At 38.1% G+C, this 18,673-nt stretch overlaps 1 protein-coding gene across 3 annotated transcripts in view; it reads right to left on the bottom strand.

Moving 5' to 3' along the window:
* Positions 1-2,898: 2,898 nt before the first annotated feature.
* The window catches only part of CCDC91 (coiled-coil domain containing 91), a 400,614-nt gene continuing 384,839 nt past the window's right edge, over positions 2,899-18,673 (bottom strand). For all 3 annotated transcript variants that reach the window (XM_055572830.1, XM_055572840.1, XM_055572850.1), the window contains one exon: positions 2,899-4,006. In XM_055572830.1, the coding sequence (XP_055428805.1) occupies positions 3,896-4,006 (111 nt within the window). In that variant the 3' untranslated portion in view covers positions 2,899-3,895. The remainder of the gene's footprint in view (positions 4,007-18,673) is intronic.

Genomic DNA, 18,673 nt, shown 5'->3' with positions numbered 1-18,673 from the left:
ATAACTTTCCTTCCAAGGAGTAAGTGTCTTTTAATTTCATGCCTGCAATCACCATCTGCAGTGATTTTGGAGCCCCCCAAAACAAAGTCAGCCACTGTTTCCCCATCTATTTCCCATGAAGTGATGGGACCAGTGGAGAAGGCGATGGCACCCGACTCCAGCATTCTTGCCTGGAAAATCCCATGGACAGACGAGCCTGGTAGGCTGCAGTCCATGGGGTCGCTAAGAGTCGGACACGACTGAGCGACTTCACTTTCACTTTCATTCACTGGAGAAGGAAATGGCAACCCATTCCAGTGTTCTTGCCTGGAGAATCCCAGGGATGGGGGAGCCTGGTGGGCTGCCGTCTGTGGGGTAGCACAGAGTCGGACACGACTGAAGCGACTTAGCAGCAGCAGATGGGACCAGATGCCATGATCTTTGTTTTCTGAATGTTGAGCTTTAAGCCCACTTTTTCATTCTCCTCTTTCACTTTCATCAGAAGGCTCCTTAATTCCTCTTCACTTTCTGCCGTAAGGGTGGTGTCATCTGCATATCTGAGGTTCTTGATATTTCTCCCTGCAATCTTGATTCCAGCTTGTGCTTCTTCCAGCCCAGCATCTCTCATGATGTACTCTGCATAGAAGTTAAATAAGCAGGGTGACAATATACAGCCTTGACGTACTCCTTTTCCTATTTGGAACCAGTCTGTTGTTCCATGTCCAGTTCTAAGAGATGTTAGGTATCTGCAATTTTATACTAGAAAGAATAAAACTACCTGTTGAAAGATCTGGGGTTGAATCCCCCCCCCAACTCTACCTGGTCCTCATGGGCAATTAAATACCTAATCTTCTACACTAATCAACATGGATATATCATCTCCTACACAGGGTTATTTCAACTTCACAGGGGTATTGAGACAATAATGTGAAAATACTTGGTTCAAAGCAGATATTCATTTGGTTTTTGAGGAAATAACTCTTCTAATAATGAACCCTCAAGCATGTTACTAAAAATGGACTCACAATTTGACAGTGCTATGTCACTCAAAAAATCTAATTACTCTCTTACCCATAGTCTTTCAAGATGGTGCTTTATTCACCTAGACATAAAGGTAGGAAATGCTATAAAAAGTGGTAAGGAAATCATATAATAGGAGGGGAAAGTTTTAGATACAAAACATTTGACTACTTTGAGACTTTCAGCTCATGTATCAGGGAGAATCTCTTATCTTTGGTCACAGTGTTGCAGGGAGGGGGACCCCCTTCAAGGGCCTGAAACTGGGCTCTTGTCTAACACTCAAAAATGACTTGTCTGGGGAGATATATGTGCTGACATATATAAAAGCAAGAGATTTCATTGGGAATAAAATCCCCAATTTTACTGGGGGCCTGGGCGGAGAGCAGTAGGGTAAGGGAACGTAGGAGAACTGCTCTGCCACATAGCAGTCTTGTGTTTTGTGGTGATGGGATTAGTTTCTGGGTTGTCTTTAACCCAGTCATTCTGACTCAGAGTCCTTCCTGGTGGTGCGTGCCTTGTTCAGTCTATATGGATACCAGCGAGAAGGATTCTGGGAGGTGGTCTGACATGTGGTGTCTCCTTTTGACCTTTCCCGAGCTCTTCTGGTTGATGGTTTATTAGTTCCATGTTCCTTACCAGGACCTCCTGTCAAAATAACTCATGCAAACAGTTACTCTGGTGCCTGGCCAGGGTGGGCGTGGCCAGGGTGGGCGGCTTCAGTCTGTGTGCTTCCCCTCACAACAGCACGATGCTTAAACTGTGAGAAATTAAATTGTAAGCATTAGATTTAAATGTGTAAGTCTAATTCTCTTAGTGAATGCTACCTGACATGGTTTATGTCCTTGTGATAACCAGAACAAAAAGAGAATACAGTTCTAAATGTGGAAACCTGTAATTGAATATCACTGAAACAGATTATTAGCTAATTCAGTTTGGAAGGATAAATGTATTAAATAGAACTATGTCCAGACGATTATTCTCAGTTATCTTTAAGGACAATTTCATGGGATAAAAATATTGTAGCAATCTAAGAATTTCTTATTGTGCATGGTGCGTGTTCTGAAAATATTCAGAAACTGATCAGTATCAATTTGTTCCAAATTACTTCAGACAATAATTAGTCTACATCAAGACCAAAACTAGAACTCCAAATGGAAGAACAAAAAAATCATTCTGTGCTGGTTGGGACAGAAAGAGGGGTGGAGGATGATTATATTCTCTTGCTACATCCTCTTCTCTGGATCTTAGTTTCAACGACCTTCTATGTTTCATTTTCATTGAACTCATATCTGAGTAACTCGTAAAATATCCTATCCTTTTAAATTTGATGACAGAGTAAACTGATTTTAAACATGACCATAACATTGTTTTATTGACTTATTTTTAGATTAAAAGCCCTTTCTCCCCTTTTTAACTGTGCTTCATTTCAAATCAGTGGCCTGCTTGCTTTAATTTCTTATTTAAATTTGTAAGATAAAACAACTAAGTAGTCATGAACAATTTAAAGATTCTTGAAGTGAAGTAAAAGTCACTCAGTAGTGTCCGACTGTTTGCATCCCCATGTACTGTAGTCCTCCAGGATCCTCTGTCTACTGGGATTCTCCAGGCAAGAATACTGGGTTGGGTTGCCATGCCCTCCTCCAGGGGATCTTCCCAACCCAGGGATCAAACCCAGGTCTCCCACATTGTAGGTGGATTCTTTACCATCTGAGCCAAGAGAAGCCCTTGGTAAATATTATTGAGCCACCAGGGAAGCCCTTGGTAAAATAAGCCCTTGTTAAAGATTCTTGGTGTGTAGGTATAAAGTAAAAACATCATCATCCATAGATGTAGAAGTTAGACTTAGAAAAAAATTAAAGAAAAAACTTTAAAGTATTAAAAATAACAATAACCAAATAATATTTGAAGCTCTCTTTATTACACCAAGAAATCCCAGAAAAGTACAAAGCCAATGAAAGTAGGAGCATTTCAGGAAACAAAACAAAAATGTTTGCAAACATTTTCAATGATATTTTAGTTTTGATGTCAAAAGAGAAAACAAAAACCTCATGATTTTGCACTGAAGCACACTGCTCATGAATTAAGTACATCCTGAAGTACTGGGAAACGATTTCACATCTCATATTTGAACCTGATTCCATTATATTTATATATGAGGGAATATAAATTCCCTGAGTTATATTCTCTTTCTAGAGATTAAGTTCATGGTGTGATTTTTAAGAAAAAAGATTTTATTGATTCATAGTGACTGTGAAGAACAGAAATAGGAGATAAGCATATTATACATATATATTCTTTTAGGTGGTACATAAGGTCAAAGTTGAATTAATTTAATAATCTTCAGTGTTTTTAATTGCTACCAATGACAATATATGGATCCCACTATAGAAGAGGTTGGTAATATCAGAATGATTCTCTGGCATATCCATGCTTTATAGCTAAGTTACACAGAAAGATGACGTTGAAAACCATGCTATTTATATCCTCAAAATCAAATAAATGTATGATGACATTCTAGAATCTCATCTGGAGTCACTGTGAAATGCTAAGTAAAGATATTTACTATTTTTGCCAAATACAGTGTGACCGGCCGCCAGAAGCTATAAAGTTTATTTAATTAAATTTGGTAATTTTCAATGGTTTTGAGGGCACATCATACTGTATGCTGCTGCTACTATTGCTACTAATAAAATAACATTAAACATAAAGGAGAAAATAAAAGAAAATAAATTAGATCTCTTGTTCTTCTAAATATTGTTTTAGTTTATCCTTGAAGTGGAAACCAATTTTCCAAGGTTTGGAAAGAAAACAAAAACATCTTTATAATTCAGAGCATGTATTTTAGAGGTCTAATGATTTATCCATTGCCAGTGTGGGTTAGCTTGTCACGTTTTCTTTATTCAATGTCGACTGGTTCTGTGGCTATTAAAGCACTTAACTGTTTCTGAGCACAGGAAAGGAACAGTTCCAAACTGGACAGGCTTCTTTGGCGGATGACTTGGTCAAGCTGTTGATATTTTTTTAAAGAAAAGAGAGAGAAAGAAAAAAGAATATACTTAGTTAAGGGATAAAGAATAGTATGCCACTGAAGGCCACTAGACAAAACTTTTCAGATGCTGATTTAGAAAATCAAACAGTGCTTTAAACTCAGATATAGTGCAGTCACTATTTTTGGTCTATCATCTAAGATGAAATGACAATTGTTACAATTTTATAATTGATGTTGATATTCAGCTACTGGAAAACACCGTAAACTTGATCAGAGTGATTTCAGAAAATATAAAATAGCATTTAAAATATCATTTCTTAATGAATATACAGACAAGACATCCACAAATATCATAAAACATAACAGATGCAAAAAACAACAGAAAAACATAGTAGGGAAAATCTGCATAATTACACCAGGCCTAAGTTTACCTGCGACAAAAAAGAAGTGAGGACATACACAGTATCTTAAAATTAAGAGAACGTTCCTGGGAAAGGAGCATTTTAAGGAATATTTGATACTGTTGAAACTTAAATTTGACTTGGTCTATCTGCTGAGTCAGAGATTTTTTTATTAGGATAATTTTAGTGTATTAATAATAAATGCAATGAACAAAATCATAGAGGTTTAGTAATAAAAGTCATATAAAAACTTTCATGATGTTAAGGATTATTAACTACATCAAAAAAAGTTTCTAATTCTCCTGCCTTAAAAAATTGCTCATGGTATAAAAATAACCAACAACAACATATTACCTACAGGTTATAGAAGAATGGATGAACGCAAAAGAAAGCCAAATAAATTCCATTTCACAATACACACCTGTCATATTTATGTAAAAGCTGACATATTCCTCCACAAGCTCCCTCAACATAAAGGACAAATCCAAACAAAAATTCTCTAGTAAATTACACATCTATAATCCACTAATTTCTAAAATGACTGAAAAAATGGAAGATTAAAATGTTGATATATCCTAAAAATTAATCAAAAAGAATACAGTATATTTATCAAAATCCTCATGTAAGAAGATTGAAAACTACTAAGACTCCCTCTAATATTAGGGATTTTAATGTATATACAGAAACAGGATTCTTGCTTATCCTTTTCCTCATTTTTTTTTTTTCCCGTTCTTCTCTCAAATGATAACTTTAGGTAAATATATACTTTATGCTTACAAGTTTCTATTAAGTAAGACAGTTCTTTACAAGGTAAACCCCAAGTGAGCAGAGAGCTTCTCTGTCTTGATGACTATTGTACCTCAGCATTAGAAGAAGGTTTGGTCACATGTTAGACATCCCATAAATATTTTCTGAGATTGAATGAATCATTAAATACTTAACCCAAATAGAGCAAAACAATCTACTAGGAAATGATAGGGATATTTTTTATTCTAAAAGTAAAAACATGCCTAATAATCTAAAAAGCTATGTAGTAGACATTTGAAATTTTTAAAGTTTCATTTTAATACACATAAAGCATACTGAAAGTTAACTATTTGAAGTTTTTTTTTTAACTTTACAATATTGTATTGGAAGTTTTAAAAAATTATTTTGCACTTGGTCTAAATTCAAATAGCACAGAAGGGTATACCAACACCCAGGTCTAGTATATTCCTAGTGGTTTCTACCTACTTTGGATGTTTCCAAGCACTTGAAGATGGGTTTTAAAAAATATTTGGTCCAGAGGCTGTAATTGTTAACCATAGGAGGGTTTACATAATCAATTTGTTCCACTGCCATTACTGGAAATTTTTCCTTTTTTTTTTTTTTTTTAAGAAATTTCTTGACTGTATTCCATGATTTATTTAGCAACTCTCCCACTGATAGACATGTACGTTTATTTCAATTTTGCCTTATTTTGCAGCAACAAAGAAATTTCAACCTGGGTGCATTCGCTTCAGATGTTCAAGGGTTTATAAAGGGATTCTAATATATGGATTTTCTACATTGTAAGATTTGGATAGTTTATTTTTAGATGCAAAATAATATGATGATATACGATATAATATCATATAATTGTGGTTGAACATGTTAGTATGTTCACATGGGCACTGTGTGAAGAACAGGCTATAAGAGGAGCAAGACAAAAAAACCAAGAGATACAATATACAAGGCAGTCAGTAAATGTGTGAAAAATAAACACAATTAACAAAAAAATCTCATTAATAGAGAAAAGTGTAATACTTCTGATCAGTTCAGTTCAGTCGCTCAGTCGTATCCGACTCTTTGCGACCCCATGAACCGCAGTACGCAGGCCTCCCTGTCCATCACCAACTCCCAGAGTCCACCCAAACCCATGTCCATCGAGTCAGTGATGCCATCCAGCCATCTCATCCTCTGTCATCCCCTTCTCCTCCTGCCCCCATTCTTTCCCAGCATCAGGGTCTTTTCAAATGAGTCAGCTCTCCGCATGAGGTGGCCAAAGTATTGGAGTTTCAGCTTCAACATCAGTACCTCCAATGAATACCCAGGACTGATCGATCTCCTTTAGGATGGACTTGTTGGATCTCCTTGCAGTCCAAGGGACTCTCAAGAGTCTTCTCCAACACCACAGTTCAAAAGCATCAATTCTTCGGCACTCAGCTTTCTTTACAGTCCAACTCTCACATCCATACATGACTACTGGAAAAACCATAGCCTTGACTAGACGGACCTTTGTTGACAAAGTAATGTCTCTGCTTTTGAATATGCTATCTAGGTTGGTCATAACTTTCCTTCCAAGGAGCAAGCGTCTTTTAATTTCATGGCTCCAATCACCATCTGCAGTGATTTTGGAGCCCAGAAAAATAAAGTCAGCCACTGTTTCCCCATCTATTTCCAATGAACTGGATGCCATGATCTTAGTTTTTGGAATGTTGAGATTTAAGCCAACTTTTTGACTCTCCTCTTTCACTTTCATCAAGAGGCTCTTTAATTCTTCTTCACTTTCTACCATAACGGTGGTGTCATCTGCATATCTGAGGTTATTGATATTTCTCCTGGCAATCTTGATTTCAGCTTGTGCTTCTTCCAGCCCAGCAGTTTCTCATGATGTACTCTGCATATAAGTTAAATAAGCAGGGTGACAATATACAGCCTTGACGTACTCCTTTTCCTATTTGGAACCAGTCTGTTGTTCCATGTCCAGTTCTAACTGTTGCTTCCTGACCTGCATATAGGTTTCTCAAGAGGCAGGTCAGGTGGTCTGGTGTTCCCATCTCTTGAAGAATTTTCCACAGTTTATTGTGATCCGCACAGTCAAAGGATTTGGTATAGTCAATAAAGCAGAAATAGATGTTTTTCTGGAACTCTCTTGCTTTTTCAATGATCCAGAGGATGTTGGCAATTTGATCTCTGGTTCCTCTGCCTTTTCTAAAACCAGCTTGAACATCTAGAAGTTCACGGTTCACATGTTGCTGATACTTCTAGGTAACTGACCAAAAATATTACAGCCAATGGTGACCCGACACACACTTCTCTCTTAGATGCCAAAGTACTTATAATTCATTTTTATCCTACTGTCAGTGCAGTTGCTGTTTTCATTGTTCCACAATCCAGAGTAGCCAGCAGGATTTTTCATAGGGAATGCCCGTGTTCTGATTAGACACCTAGCCAGTCACCTCTGTTCATCCATTCAAATCCTGTCCTTTTAAAAAATTCTTTATTTTTTATTGAATGGAAGATTCTTTAAATTCTGTAATGCTTTGTAATTTTCAAAAGTTTTACAAGGATGATTTCATATAATCTCATAATAACCCTGTTTTTTTCTTCTACCCCTACACGTTGCCTCTTTTCCCTTCCCTCTCCCCAGAGGTAACCAGTAGTGTGTTATATATGTGAGTCTGCATCTTTTTTGTTTTATTCACAAGTTTATTGTACTTTTTAGATTTCACATATAAGTGATACCATGTAGTATTTGTCTTTCTCTTTCTGACTTACTTCACTTAATATGCCATCCAAGTCCATCCATGCTGCTGCAGATGGCAAAATTTCATTCTTTTTTTATTGCTGAGCAATATTTCATTGTGTGTCTATATATACATCGTCTTTACTATTCATCTGTTGATGGACATTGAGGTTGCTTCTATACCTTGGCTACTATAAATAATGCTGGAATGAATGTTTGGGTACATGTATCTTTTCAAATTAGTGTTTTTGTTTTTAACTATATACCCAGGAGTGGAATTCCTGGGTGATATGGAGGTTCCATTTTTAGTTTTTTGAGAAATCTCCATATTGTTTTCACCAGTGGCTGCACCAATTTACATTCCCACCAACAGCATATGAGAGTTCAGTTTTCTCCACATCCTCACCAATATTTGTAATTTCTATTCTTTTCAATGATAGTCATTCTGGCAGATGTGAGGTGATATCTCATGATGGTTTTGATTTGCATGTCCCAGATGATTAGTGATGTTGATCATCTTTTCCTGTGTTTGTCTGCTGTCTGCATTTCCTCTTTGAAAAAAATGTCTATTCAGTTCTTCCACCCATTTTTAATCAGGTTGTTTGATAGGATCTGCATGTTTTAAATTGTGATAGTTATTACCAAATTGCTTTCCAGAGCAAGTGACAGTGAAAGTTGCTCAGTTGTGTCTGACTCTTTGGGACCAGATACTGGAGTGGGTAGCCATTCCCTTCTCCAGGGATTGAACCCAGGTCTCCCGCACTGCAGGCGGATTCTTTACCGTCTGAGCCACCTATTAGTCCCAGATGTAGTGTACAAAAGCACTGGTTTTTCCCTGTTTTCTTTGTCTAAACCACTGTATAATTTTCTATTTTCTATTTATAATTTAATATAATGAATTATTTTATTACTTATTTAAAAATTATACTATCGACAGACATTTGGATTGTTCCTAATCTTTCGCTTTTATACTAGCAAAATGCTGTAGTGAACATCTATCACACAGACCTCTGTATGCTACAGTATCTTATAGAAATTGCTTGAGCTGAAAAACATGTCATCTGCAATGCTACTTCTATCGTAAATCAGGTTTCCATATATGCCTGAATCTTTCTTCAGCCTCCCTATTCTGCTTCCACAGACAGTTCACCCTATTCCTATGTAAATATGTCACTTAAGTACGGTGAGACTCTTTGTGACCCCATGAACTGTTATAGCCCTAAAGGCTCCTCTGTCCATGGGATTCTCCAGGCAAGAATACTGGAGTGTGTTCCCATGCCCTCCTCCAGGGTATCTTCCTGACCCAAGGACTGAACACAAGTCTCCCATATCTCCTGCATTGCAGGCAGAGTCTTTACCACTCATGGACTTCTTGGTTGCACAGATGGTAAAGAATCTGCCTGCCATGCATGAGACCTGGGTTCAATTCCTGGGTCGGGACGATCCCCTGAAGAAAGGAATGGCAACCCACTCTGTTGCCTTGAAAATTTCATGGACAGAGGAGCCTGGTGGGCTACAGTCCATAGGTTCACAAGGTCAGACATGACTGAAACTAAGACTTTCACTTTCCTTACCATTGGGGAAGCCCATGGAAATATGTTCTTTTAAATACTACAACTGTGTAAATAAATTTCAGCATATCACATATACCTACCATTCAACCAACCATACCATCTAATACTTTAGAAGAATATAAATTACTTCAGTTCAGTTCAGTTCAGTCTCTCAGTTGTGTCTGACTCTGTGACCCCATGAACCAAAGCACGCCAGGCCTCCCTGTCCATCACCAACTGCCAGAGTCTACCCAAACCTGTGTCCAAAGAGTTGGTGATGCCATCCAACCATCTCATCCTCTGCTGTCCCCTTTTCCTCGCACCCTCAATCTTTCCTAGCATCATAGTCTTTTCAAATGAGTTATCTCTTCGCATCAGGTGGCCAAAGTATTGGAGTTTCAGCTTCAGCATCAGTCCTTCCAATGAACACCCAGGACTGATCTCCTTTAGAATGGACTGGTTGGATCTCCTTGCTGTCCAAGGGACTCTCAAGAGTCTTCTCCAACACCACAGTTCAAAAGCATCAATTCTTCAGTGCTCAGTCTTCTTTATAGTCCAACTCTCACATCCATACATGACTACTGGAAAAACCATAGCCTTGACTAGTCAGACCTTTGTTGACAAAGAAATGTCTCTGCTTTTTAATATGCTGTCTATGTTGTCATAACTTTCCTTCCAAGGAGTAAGCGTCTTTTAATTTCATGCCTGCAATCACCATCTGGAGTGATTTTGGAGCCCAAAAGAGTAAAGTCTGACACTGTTTCCACTGTTCCTCCATTTATTGGCCATGAAGTGATGGGACCAGATGTCATGTTCTTAGTTTTCTGAATATTGAGCTTTAAGCCAACTTTTTGACTCTCCTCTTTCATTTTCATCAAGAGGCTCTTTAGTTCTTCCTTACTTTCTGCCATAAGGGTGGTGTCATCTGCATATTGGAGAAGGCAATGGCATCCCACTCCAGTACTTTTGCCTGGAAAATCCCATGGACGGAGGAGCCTGGTAGGCTGCAGTCCATGGGGTCGCTAAGAGTTGGGCATGACAGAGCGACTTCACTTTCACTTTTCACTTTCATGCACTGGAGAAGGAAATGGCAACCCACTCCAGTATTCTTGCCTGGAGAATCCCAGGGATGGGGGAGCCTGGTGGGCTGCCATCTATGGGGTCGCACAGAGTCGGACACGACTGAAGTGACTTAGCATAGCATAGCATAGCATCTACATATCTAAGGTTATTGATATTTCTCCTGGCAATCTTGATTCCAGCTTGTGCTTCCTCAGCCCAGTGTTTCTCATGATGTACTCTGCATCTAAGTTAAATAAGCAGGGTGACAATATACAGCCTTGATGTACCCCTTTTCCTATTTGGAACCAATCTATTGTTCCATGTCCAGTTCTAACTGTTGCTTCCTGACCTGCATACAGGTTTCTCAAGAGGCAGGTCAGGTGGTTTGGTATTCCATCTCTTTCAGAATTTAACACCATTTATTGTGATCCACACAGTCAAAGGTTTTGGCATAGTCGATAAAGCAGAAGTAGATGTTCTTCTGGAACTCTCTTGCTTTTTTGATGATCCACTGGTGACTTCTAATTCACTCATTTTAGTGTCTCCATTTGTTTTATATGCTGAATCAGATATTAAGATTCTTAGAGGGGGTTTACACAGGCTGATTACAGGATCTTCATTCATGACTGTAGTCTTTTGTGTTTTCCTGATACTTTCTTTGAAACGGTTTGGCATTAAACAATTTGTGAAGGTGGTTTGTCTCTTGGGATGAATGGGAATCCCGTAATCTTCTCCGGGTCATAATCAGAGACAGTCTAGCACAGGCGGCTGTGAATGTTGCTGTTGTTGGAGGTGGGGAGCTCTTTGCTTCTTGATCTCCTTGGCTTCATGGAGTTGCCAACATTTCAGGACAAGAAACTTACGCAACCAAAACTGCTGACACTTGTATTCAGAAGGAAGGGTCAGAATGAAATACGTAGATTTATTTTGGAGGTGGCTTTTGTTTTATTACTATGGTTCATTACATATAATGTTAGATTTAATAAATTCAAAATCTTTTATAAGCTCCCCATGTCCCCAAAACATCAGGAGTTCTATTAAAAGCCAAACTGATTTAATATCCTAGAATTTATGAATGTTAGCTAAGAGGAGAAATTTCTCCTTTTGAGACCATATAGCATAAACTCATAATTGCACAAACTAGCAATCAACCTATGACTGTAACAATCCTCTAGATTATGCATCAGAATGAATATCCTGTAATTTTGTAAAAAGCAGGGATATGCACAAGGACAGAAATGTTTGCGAGACTCCAAGCACTCCTTTCTCTTGCCTGTGTTAAAAGTCACCCTGGAAGTAGTCACCGTAAAATGACTGATGTACTAACTGTGGGTTTAGGCAGCTAAACTTCACATCTTTCCTGAGTCTCCACAGAACTGTCTGAAGGCAAGAAGCCATTCAATTAATAAGAGTTCAGCACTTTAAGGAGCAAACAAGGTAACAAAGATACTCTGAGGAAGAGGATGAATTGGGTCATCTCAAATCTAAGCTTCCAATTTGGCAGTGTTTTCTGTGTTTGGTACTTAAGACCATGTCCACAGGAGGGACACTTGAGGCCTTTCTCTTATAGTTCAGGGACAATTCTTTTTTCTAAAACAAGTACATCAAACTGAAAAATTCCTGAATTTCAACAGTTTCTATTTTATTAGGCATGACCTTATTATCCTTTATTGAAACAAGGAGAATTTTGGCAAAATATTGAGTTATTTTTGCCCCGTTGAAGAGTGAGGCTTAGTTCTGTTTTTGCGACTTTCATCTCAAAGTGAATCAAAGATCTGTGTTCTGTGACTTCATGCTGACAATATTATGTCCAGAGCAGTGGTGGCAAACATATCTGGCTCTGGGTTTACAATCTCCTCACGATATTGTAGCTTTAACTGTACTCTTTCCCCTTCTATTTCCTGCTGCTTCAGCTATTGTTCAGCTCTTTCGGATACCTGAAAAAAAACCCTGGAAATTCTGAGATGTCTGAAATGGACAATGAGACTTTAAAAATCTTTTCTTCCCTTTGTCATCTCTTCAGTTTGCTAGCATACTGCTGAAACCCATTTAGAAGCGTACATACGGCTTGTTAAAAGTTAATATTAAGGTTAGGGGGTAAAAAGACATGATTTTTCAATAACTCCCTATATTAGATTCACTTGTTATTAGTATTTCATGCCATAGCAAAATAAAAAGACAAACAAAACAGCTCTAGACTTTAGCTTTTATTTCCTATCACCAAAGCATAATAGGATACATGGTCAACTTATTCTGGTCAAAAGAGCAAAATTCAAATTTGTTTAAAAACAACATAGCTTATTTTAATGGGACTGTTAAGAACACTGTTTACATCTTAGAAAATCTGGTACTTGTTTTTGAATATATATGTATACAAAATATATGAATGTATATAATTAATATATATGAAATTTAAAATACAGAGTATTAATTGTGATTTCAGTATTTTCTGGGGTTTCACCAACAACAAGATATACCAGAAGATGTGAAAATAGGTCTACTTTTATCAAAGTTACTTTTCCAACCTTCCCTCCTGCATATTTTAAACTTATGCTTTAAAAAAGCAATATTCAGCAAATCTACTGATAGAAAATTACTCATAAACATATGTTTTTATGTTTAGTAATTTGTTGAATGGATTCTGTTTTCACAGTCACTAACAAGCTCTTTCATAGGCATTGAAGAAAGGTCAAGTATGATGATCTGGAACTGTAATTACTCAGGCAGGTTTTCCAGTTGATAATATCATATCCGGTAAGAAGGACTGTTTACCTTCTGATAAATGAAATAGTTCTTCAGTTTTTATTACAATGCTACCCTTTTAACAATGTTAGTTGGATATGAATGCCTCTCTTTTTTTGACTTTATATACATCCACCACATACACACACACATCATACACATACACCTTCAAGCTGTTGTTTCATTTATATACATGCTTGAGATCAAGCTAATCCATTAATTAATTGGTCAATCAGCTAATAAATAAAAAAGTTAAGACTGCTATTATTTGTGCATTATTACCCTGAACCCCCCAAAAGTATACAAATAGTGACCTTGTCCTTAAGTTTATAATGTTTTTGAAGAGGCACACACAACCATTAAAGAACAACTAAGTGATGACAATTAGGTAAAGATGAGTCCAATGGAAGGTCAGAACTGGGGAGAGATCATTGTGGGAGAGTGTAGCAGAGACAACTTCATAGAGGTTGAGGAGGATTTAAAGAGACTGAAAGAGAATATCAAGAGTGTTTTCTTAAAGAGAAACAAGATGTGGACAAAAAATCTAGGAAAGCAGATGAGCAGGAACAAAGACAGACTGTTTAGTGACACCGAGGAAGGAAGTGACACTTGAGTTTAGTGGAGCTTAGGAGTAGTCATATAGTTTTTCATTCACTCATTTATTCAATATTTATTCTGTACCTACTATGTGCCAAGCACTGCTTCAGGCACTAGAGAAATAGTGGTAAAGAAGACTACTGTCTGCTACTGTACACTTTATATTTTAGCTTGAGGAGACAACAAATTAATATTCTTCAGGTGAAGATCAACACTATAAAACATAACAAAGTAGAGCAGAGGATTTGACAGAGGCAGAGAGGAGATCTTTTTGGAGGGATGGTTAGAGAATACCACTTGGAAAAGGCAGTAATTAAGAGACTTAAAATAAGTGGTGGTCCAGTGGCTAAGACTCTATGCTCCCAATGCAGGGGTCATGGGTTCAATCCTTGGTCAGGGAACTAGATCCCACATGCTGCAACAAAGAGCTCACCTGATACAATGAAAAGATCCCTCGTGCCACACTTAAGGCTTGGCTCAGCCAAATAAATAAATTAATTTAAAAAAATGTTACAAAAGAGAAGTGAGGGAGGAAAGGAATCATACAAAAACATCAGGAAAGTATGTCAAAAGCAGATGAAAACACAAGAGAAAAGTCCAAAATGTGTGTTCAGACTTGGTTTCAGTGAAGACTGGCAATAAGTATAAGATAGGTGCAAAATGAGCAAGGGGGGACTGGTAGGGTAGGAGAGCATCAGAGAAGCAGACAGTGATTAGAGCAGGAAGGTGTAACAGGGCATGGGAAAAACCTGGAGAACTTTGAGCAAAAGTGTGGCCATACTCTATGTTTGAAGAATGTCACACTTGTAGGGAGTTCCCTGGTTCTGAGCTTTCGCTGCTCTGGCCCTGGTTCAATCCCTCGTCAGAGAATTGAGATTCCATAAGCCATAGTGTCAGACTTTAGTTTTTGGGGCTCCAAAATCACTGCAGATGGTGACTGCAGCCATAAAATTAAAAGACGCTTACTCCTTGGAAGGAAAGTTATGACCAACCTAGATAGCATATTGAAAAGCAGAGACTTACTTTGTCAACAGAGGTTCGTCTAATCAAAGCTATGGTTTTTCCAGTAGTCATGTTTGGATGTGAGAGTTGGACTGTAAAGAAAGCTGAGCGATGAAGAATTGCTGCTTTTGAACTGTGGTGTTGGAGAAGACTCTTGAGAGTCCCTTGGACTGCAAGGAGATCCAACCAGTCCATTCTGAAGGAGATCAGCCCTGGGATTTCTTTGGAAGGACTGATGCTAAAGCTGAAACTCCAGTACTTTGGCCATCTGATGCGAAGAGTTGACTCATTGGAAAAGACTCTGATGCTGGGAGGGATTGAGGGCAGGAGGAGAAGGGGACAGCAGAGGATGAGATGGCTGGATGGCATCACTGACTCGATGGACGTGAGTCTGAGTGAACTCCGGGAGTTGGTGATGGACAGGAAGGCCTGGCGTGCTGGGATTCATGGGGTTGCAAAGAGTCGGACATGACTGAGCGACTGAACTGAACTGAAGCCATGTGTCATTGTCAAACAACAACAACAACAAAATCACACCTCATTACTGGGAACAACAGATTGTAGAGGGGGCAAGAGTGGAAGAAGAAAATCCAATTAAGAGAATTTTTGGCCTGGGAAAAAATATAAAGTTAATCAGACTATTGGCAGTAGAGGCTTAACAGCTGGTCCTATTTTTAGACAAGACCGACTGGAGTTACTGATGGATAGGAAGTGCATGGATGAAAGGAAAAGAGAAATAAAAGGTGATTCTTAGAATGGTGGTGGCATTTCTAAGATATAATGAACTGGAGAAAACTGGGGAAATGAAAGATAAAAAAGGGTTCCTTTTATATAGAAATTCTCAGAGCCTTAGTGCTAAGAAGAAGCATTGTGAGCTGCCAATATGGCCAGGGCATAAGTAATGTTTCTCAAACTTTTAGACCTTGGAATCATGTGTGTGTATAAAGCATACTTTGGAAAATGCCCCACAAATCAATTTTCCTTGAGAAATCCCCTAGACTCAAAACGAAATGTGTATATAGAGAGTAGGTTGCACTGATTCAGTTTCCCCTTAGTCCCCTATCATCTTGGAATTTTAATGCTAAGAGACATTGAGGCTGCTTAGTCTAACATCTACATTTTATAATTTTGGAAAACTGACATGTTGAATTGTTGCTGCTAAGTCGCTTCAGTCATGTCCGACTCTGTGCGACCCCAGAGATGACAGCCCACCAGGCTCCCCAGTCCCTGGGATTCTCCAGGCAAGAACACTGGAGTGGGTTGCCATTTCCTTCTCCAATGCATGAAAGTGAAAAGTGAAAGTGAAGTCGCTCAGTCGTATCTGACTCTTCGCGACCCCATGGACTGTAGCCCACCAGGCTCCTCTGTCCATGGGATTTTCCAGGCAAGAGTACTGGAGTGGGGTGCCATTGCCTTCTCCGTTGAATTGTTAACAGACCAGTTTCACAAACCTAGTATTATTTTGCTGACAAAGGTCCACATAGTCAAAGCTATGTTTTTTCTAGTAGTCACATATGGATGTGAGAGGTGGATCATAAAGAAGGGTGATTGCTAAAGAATTGATGCCTTCAAACTGGTGCTGGGAATCACAGCACAACTCTTGAGAGTCCCTTGGACTGCAAGGAGATCAAATCAGTCAATACTAAAGGAAATCAACCCTGAATATTCATTGGAAAGTCTGATGCTGAAGCTGAAGCTCTGATACTTTGGCCACTTGGTGTGAAGAGTTGATTCATTGGAAAAGGCCCTGATGCTAGGTAAGATTGAGGGCAGGAGAAGAAGAGGGCAACAGAGGATGAGATGGTTGGATGGCATCACCAACACAATTAACATGAGTCTGAGCAAACTCCAGGAGATAGTGAAAGACAGGGAAGCCTGGTGTGCTGTAGTCAATGGTGTTGCAGAGTCAGACACAACTTAGTGACTGAACTACAATATGTCATCTTACACTTAAAAAATACACTTACTCAAAATATATTTACACGTGTTAGCTTGAGTTTATCTTTGCTTAAGAAACTATATATCAAGACGACTATGGCCTCAGTACATTTTGACAATGGATTTGAGTACCAGCATTAGGACCAGAAAGGTGCTGACAATCATTTGGGGGGTATGATATAAATATCCTGTCTCTTAATGTAGCCATAAAAGAAGTGGATTATGTATCAGTTTTAAAACTTAATATGCACACATACTCATAATAGGCTAGTTGGTTTCATGAAATTATCCCATTAGGGGCTGATAGACTTGAAGATGACTTTTACTCTTTAGTGGTAATTATTTTTATTGTGACATTTAAACATTTTTGCTTTAAATACCACCTATATCCTATATCCTCAATTTCTGCATTTCAGCCTAAGAAAATTTAGACTTACCTGTAATATTATTGTAGCATTAATGGAGTCTCGATAGTAAATGTCTTATTACTGATATTATAACCATAAAGAGTTTCTCTTTTAAAATCATCTATATATTTTAGACAAGTAATAAAATAATCTTTTCTTTATATTTTCAGATAAATAAATTGGACTGCAAGAAATATATCCTGTATATAAAGCTGAAGTTGACATAGAAAACTCCCTCTCTGGGAATACAACTATTGTTGTTCAGTTGCTAAGTCATGTCTGACTCTTTGCGACCCAACGGACTGCAGCACACCAGGCTTCCCTGTCCTTCACCATCTTTTGGAGCTTGCTCAAACTCATGTCCATTGAGTCGATGATGCCATCCAACCACCTCATCCTCTGTCACTCCCTTCTCCTCATGCCCTCAATCTTTCCTAGCATCAGGATCTTTTCCAATGAGTCAGCTCTTTGCATCAGGTGGCCAAAGTATTGAGCTTTAGCTTTATGTTGTTATTATAAATCATGTTGAAAGAGATTCTGAACCAACTTCAGGATAACACTGATACAGAAATATATGTTTAGAATGACTCTAACTCTAAAAGATTTCAATATGATCAGGAGAGTGATTTGATCTAAGGCAGTGCCAGGTGCTTTGACCTGAACTTCTGAAATGTCGGCCTGATCTTTATCAAAACATTCAAAGAGCTTTAATGTCTATTGAATACTCAAGCCAGAGTTCACATCTCCTTTCCTCTTTGAGAAACTTTTCAACTTTAAAGTATATTTCAAATCTAATCTATTTAGTAAAAATCTATCAACATATAAAGAAGTTGTGTAACTTGCCAGCAAGCACAAGATGAATTACAGATGCTCTTTTAAGAGTAAATGAAAAACGGGTATAAAGAGTCTTAAATCCTATTGGCCACAACTAAAGAACTGTGAGTTTTGATTTGTTTTGCTTTTGTTTTTAAGATGTCTTAGGGTAAGTAAATTCTCTTTTTTTGACTCATCTATAGCTCTACATATTTGGGCAGTTCTGCCTTTTTATCCAAAACTACCACAGAATCCACGGGGAATGGGAACACTCATTTTTGTTCTTCACTAAATCATCTGGGCAGCATAAACCAGCATGTATTCCAAACTTTAATGTGCAGGCACACTATTCAGTCTTATAAGTTAGCTCAAGAGCAGTAGGCCAGAAAAGGATGCACTGGGGAAGGGAGTGAATGTTTTACCTTTGCTTCCTGATAACAGGCAGGAGACTTTCTAGTAGAAGGTTCCATGTGTGAAGCTTAATAAACTTGAAAAGAAAATAATTCTGGTAACAATTGCTTTTCTCCTAATTCAGACAATTTTCAAAACATCTGAAAAAACCCACAGATTTAGGAAAATTTTACAACAAAAGTAAAGGTAATTAAAATTGTATGTGTTAAGTGCCATAAGTTGCTTCAGTTGTGTCCAAGTTTCTGTGACCCTATGGACTGTAACCTGCCAGG

The sequence above is a fragment of the Bubalus kerabau genome, chromosome 1 (assembly GCF_029407905.1).
Source record: "Bubalus kerabau isolate K-KA32 ecotype Philippines breed swamp buffalo chromosome 1, PCC_UOA_SB_1v2, whole genome shotgun sequence".
Taxonomy (NCBI): domain Eukaryota; kingdom Metazoa; phylum Chordata; class Mammalia; order Artiodactyla; family Bovidae; genus Bubalus; species Bubalus kerabau.
This window is presented reverse-complemented; position numbering and strand designations above follow the sequence as displayed.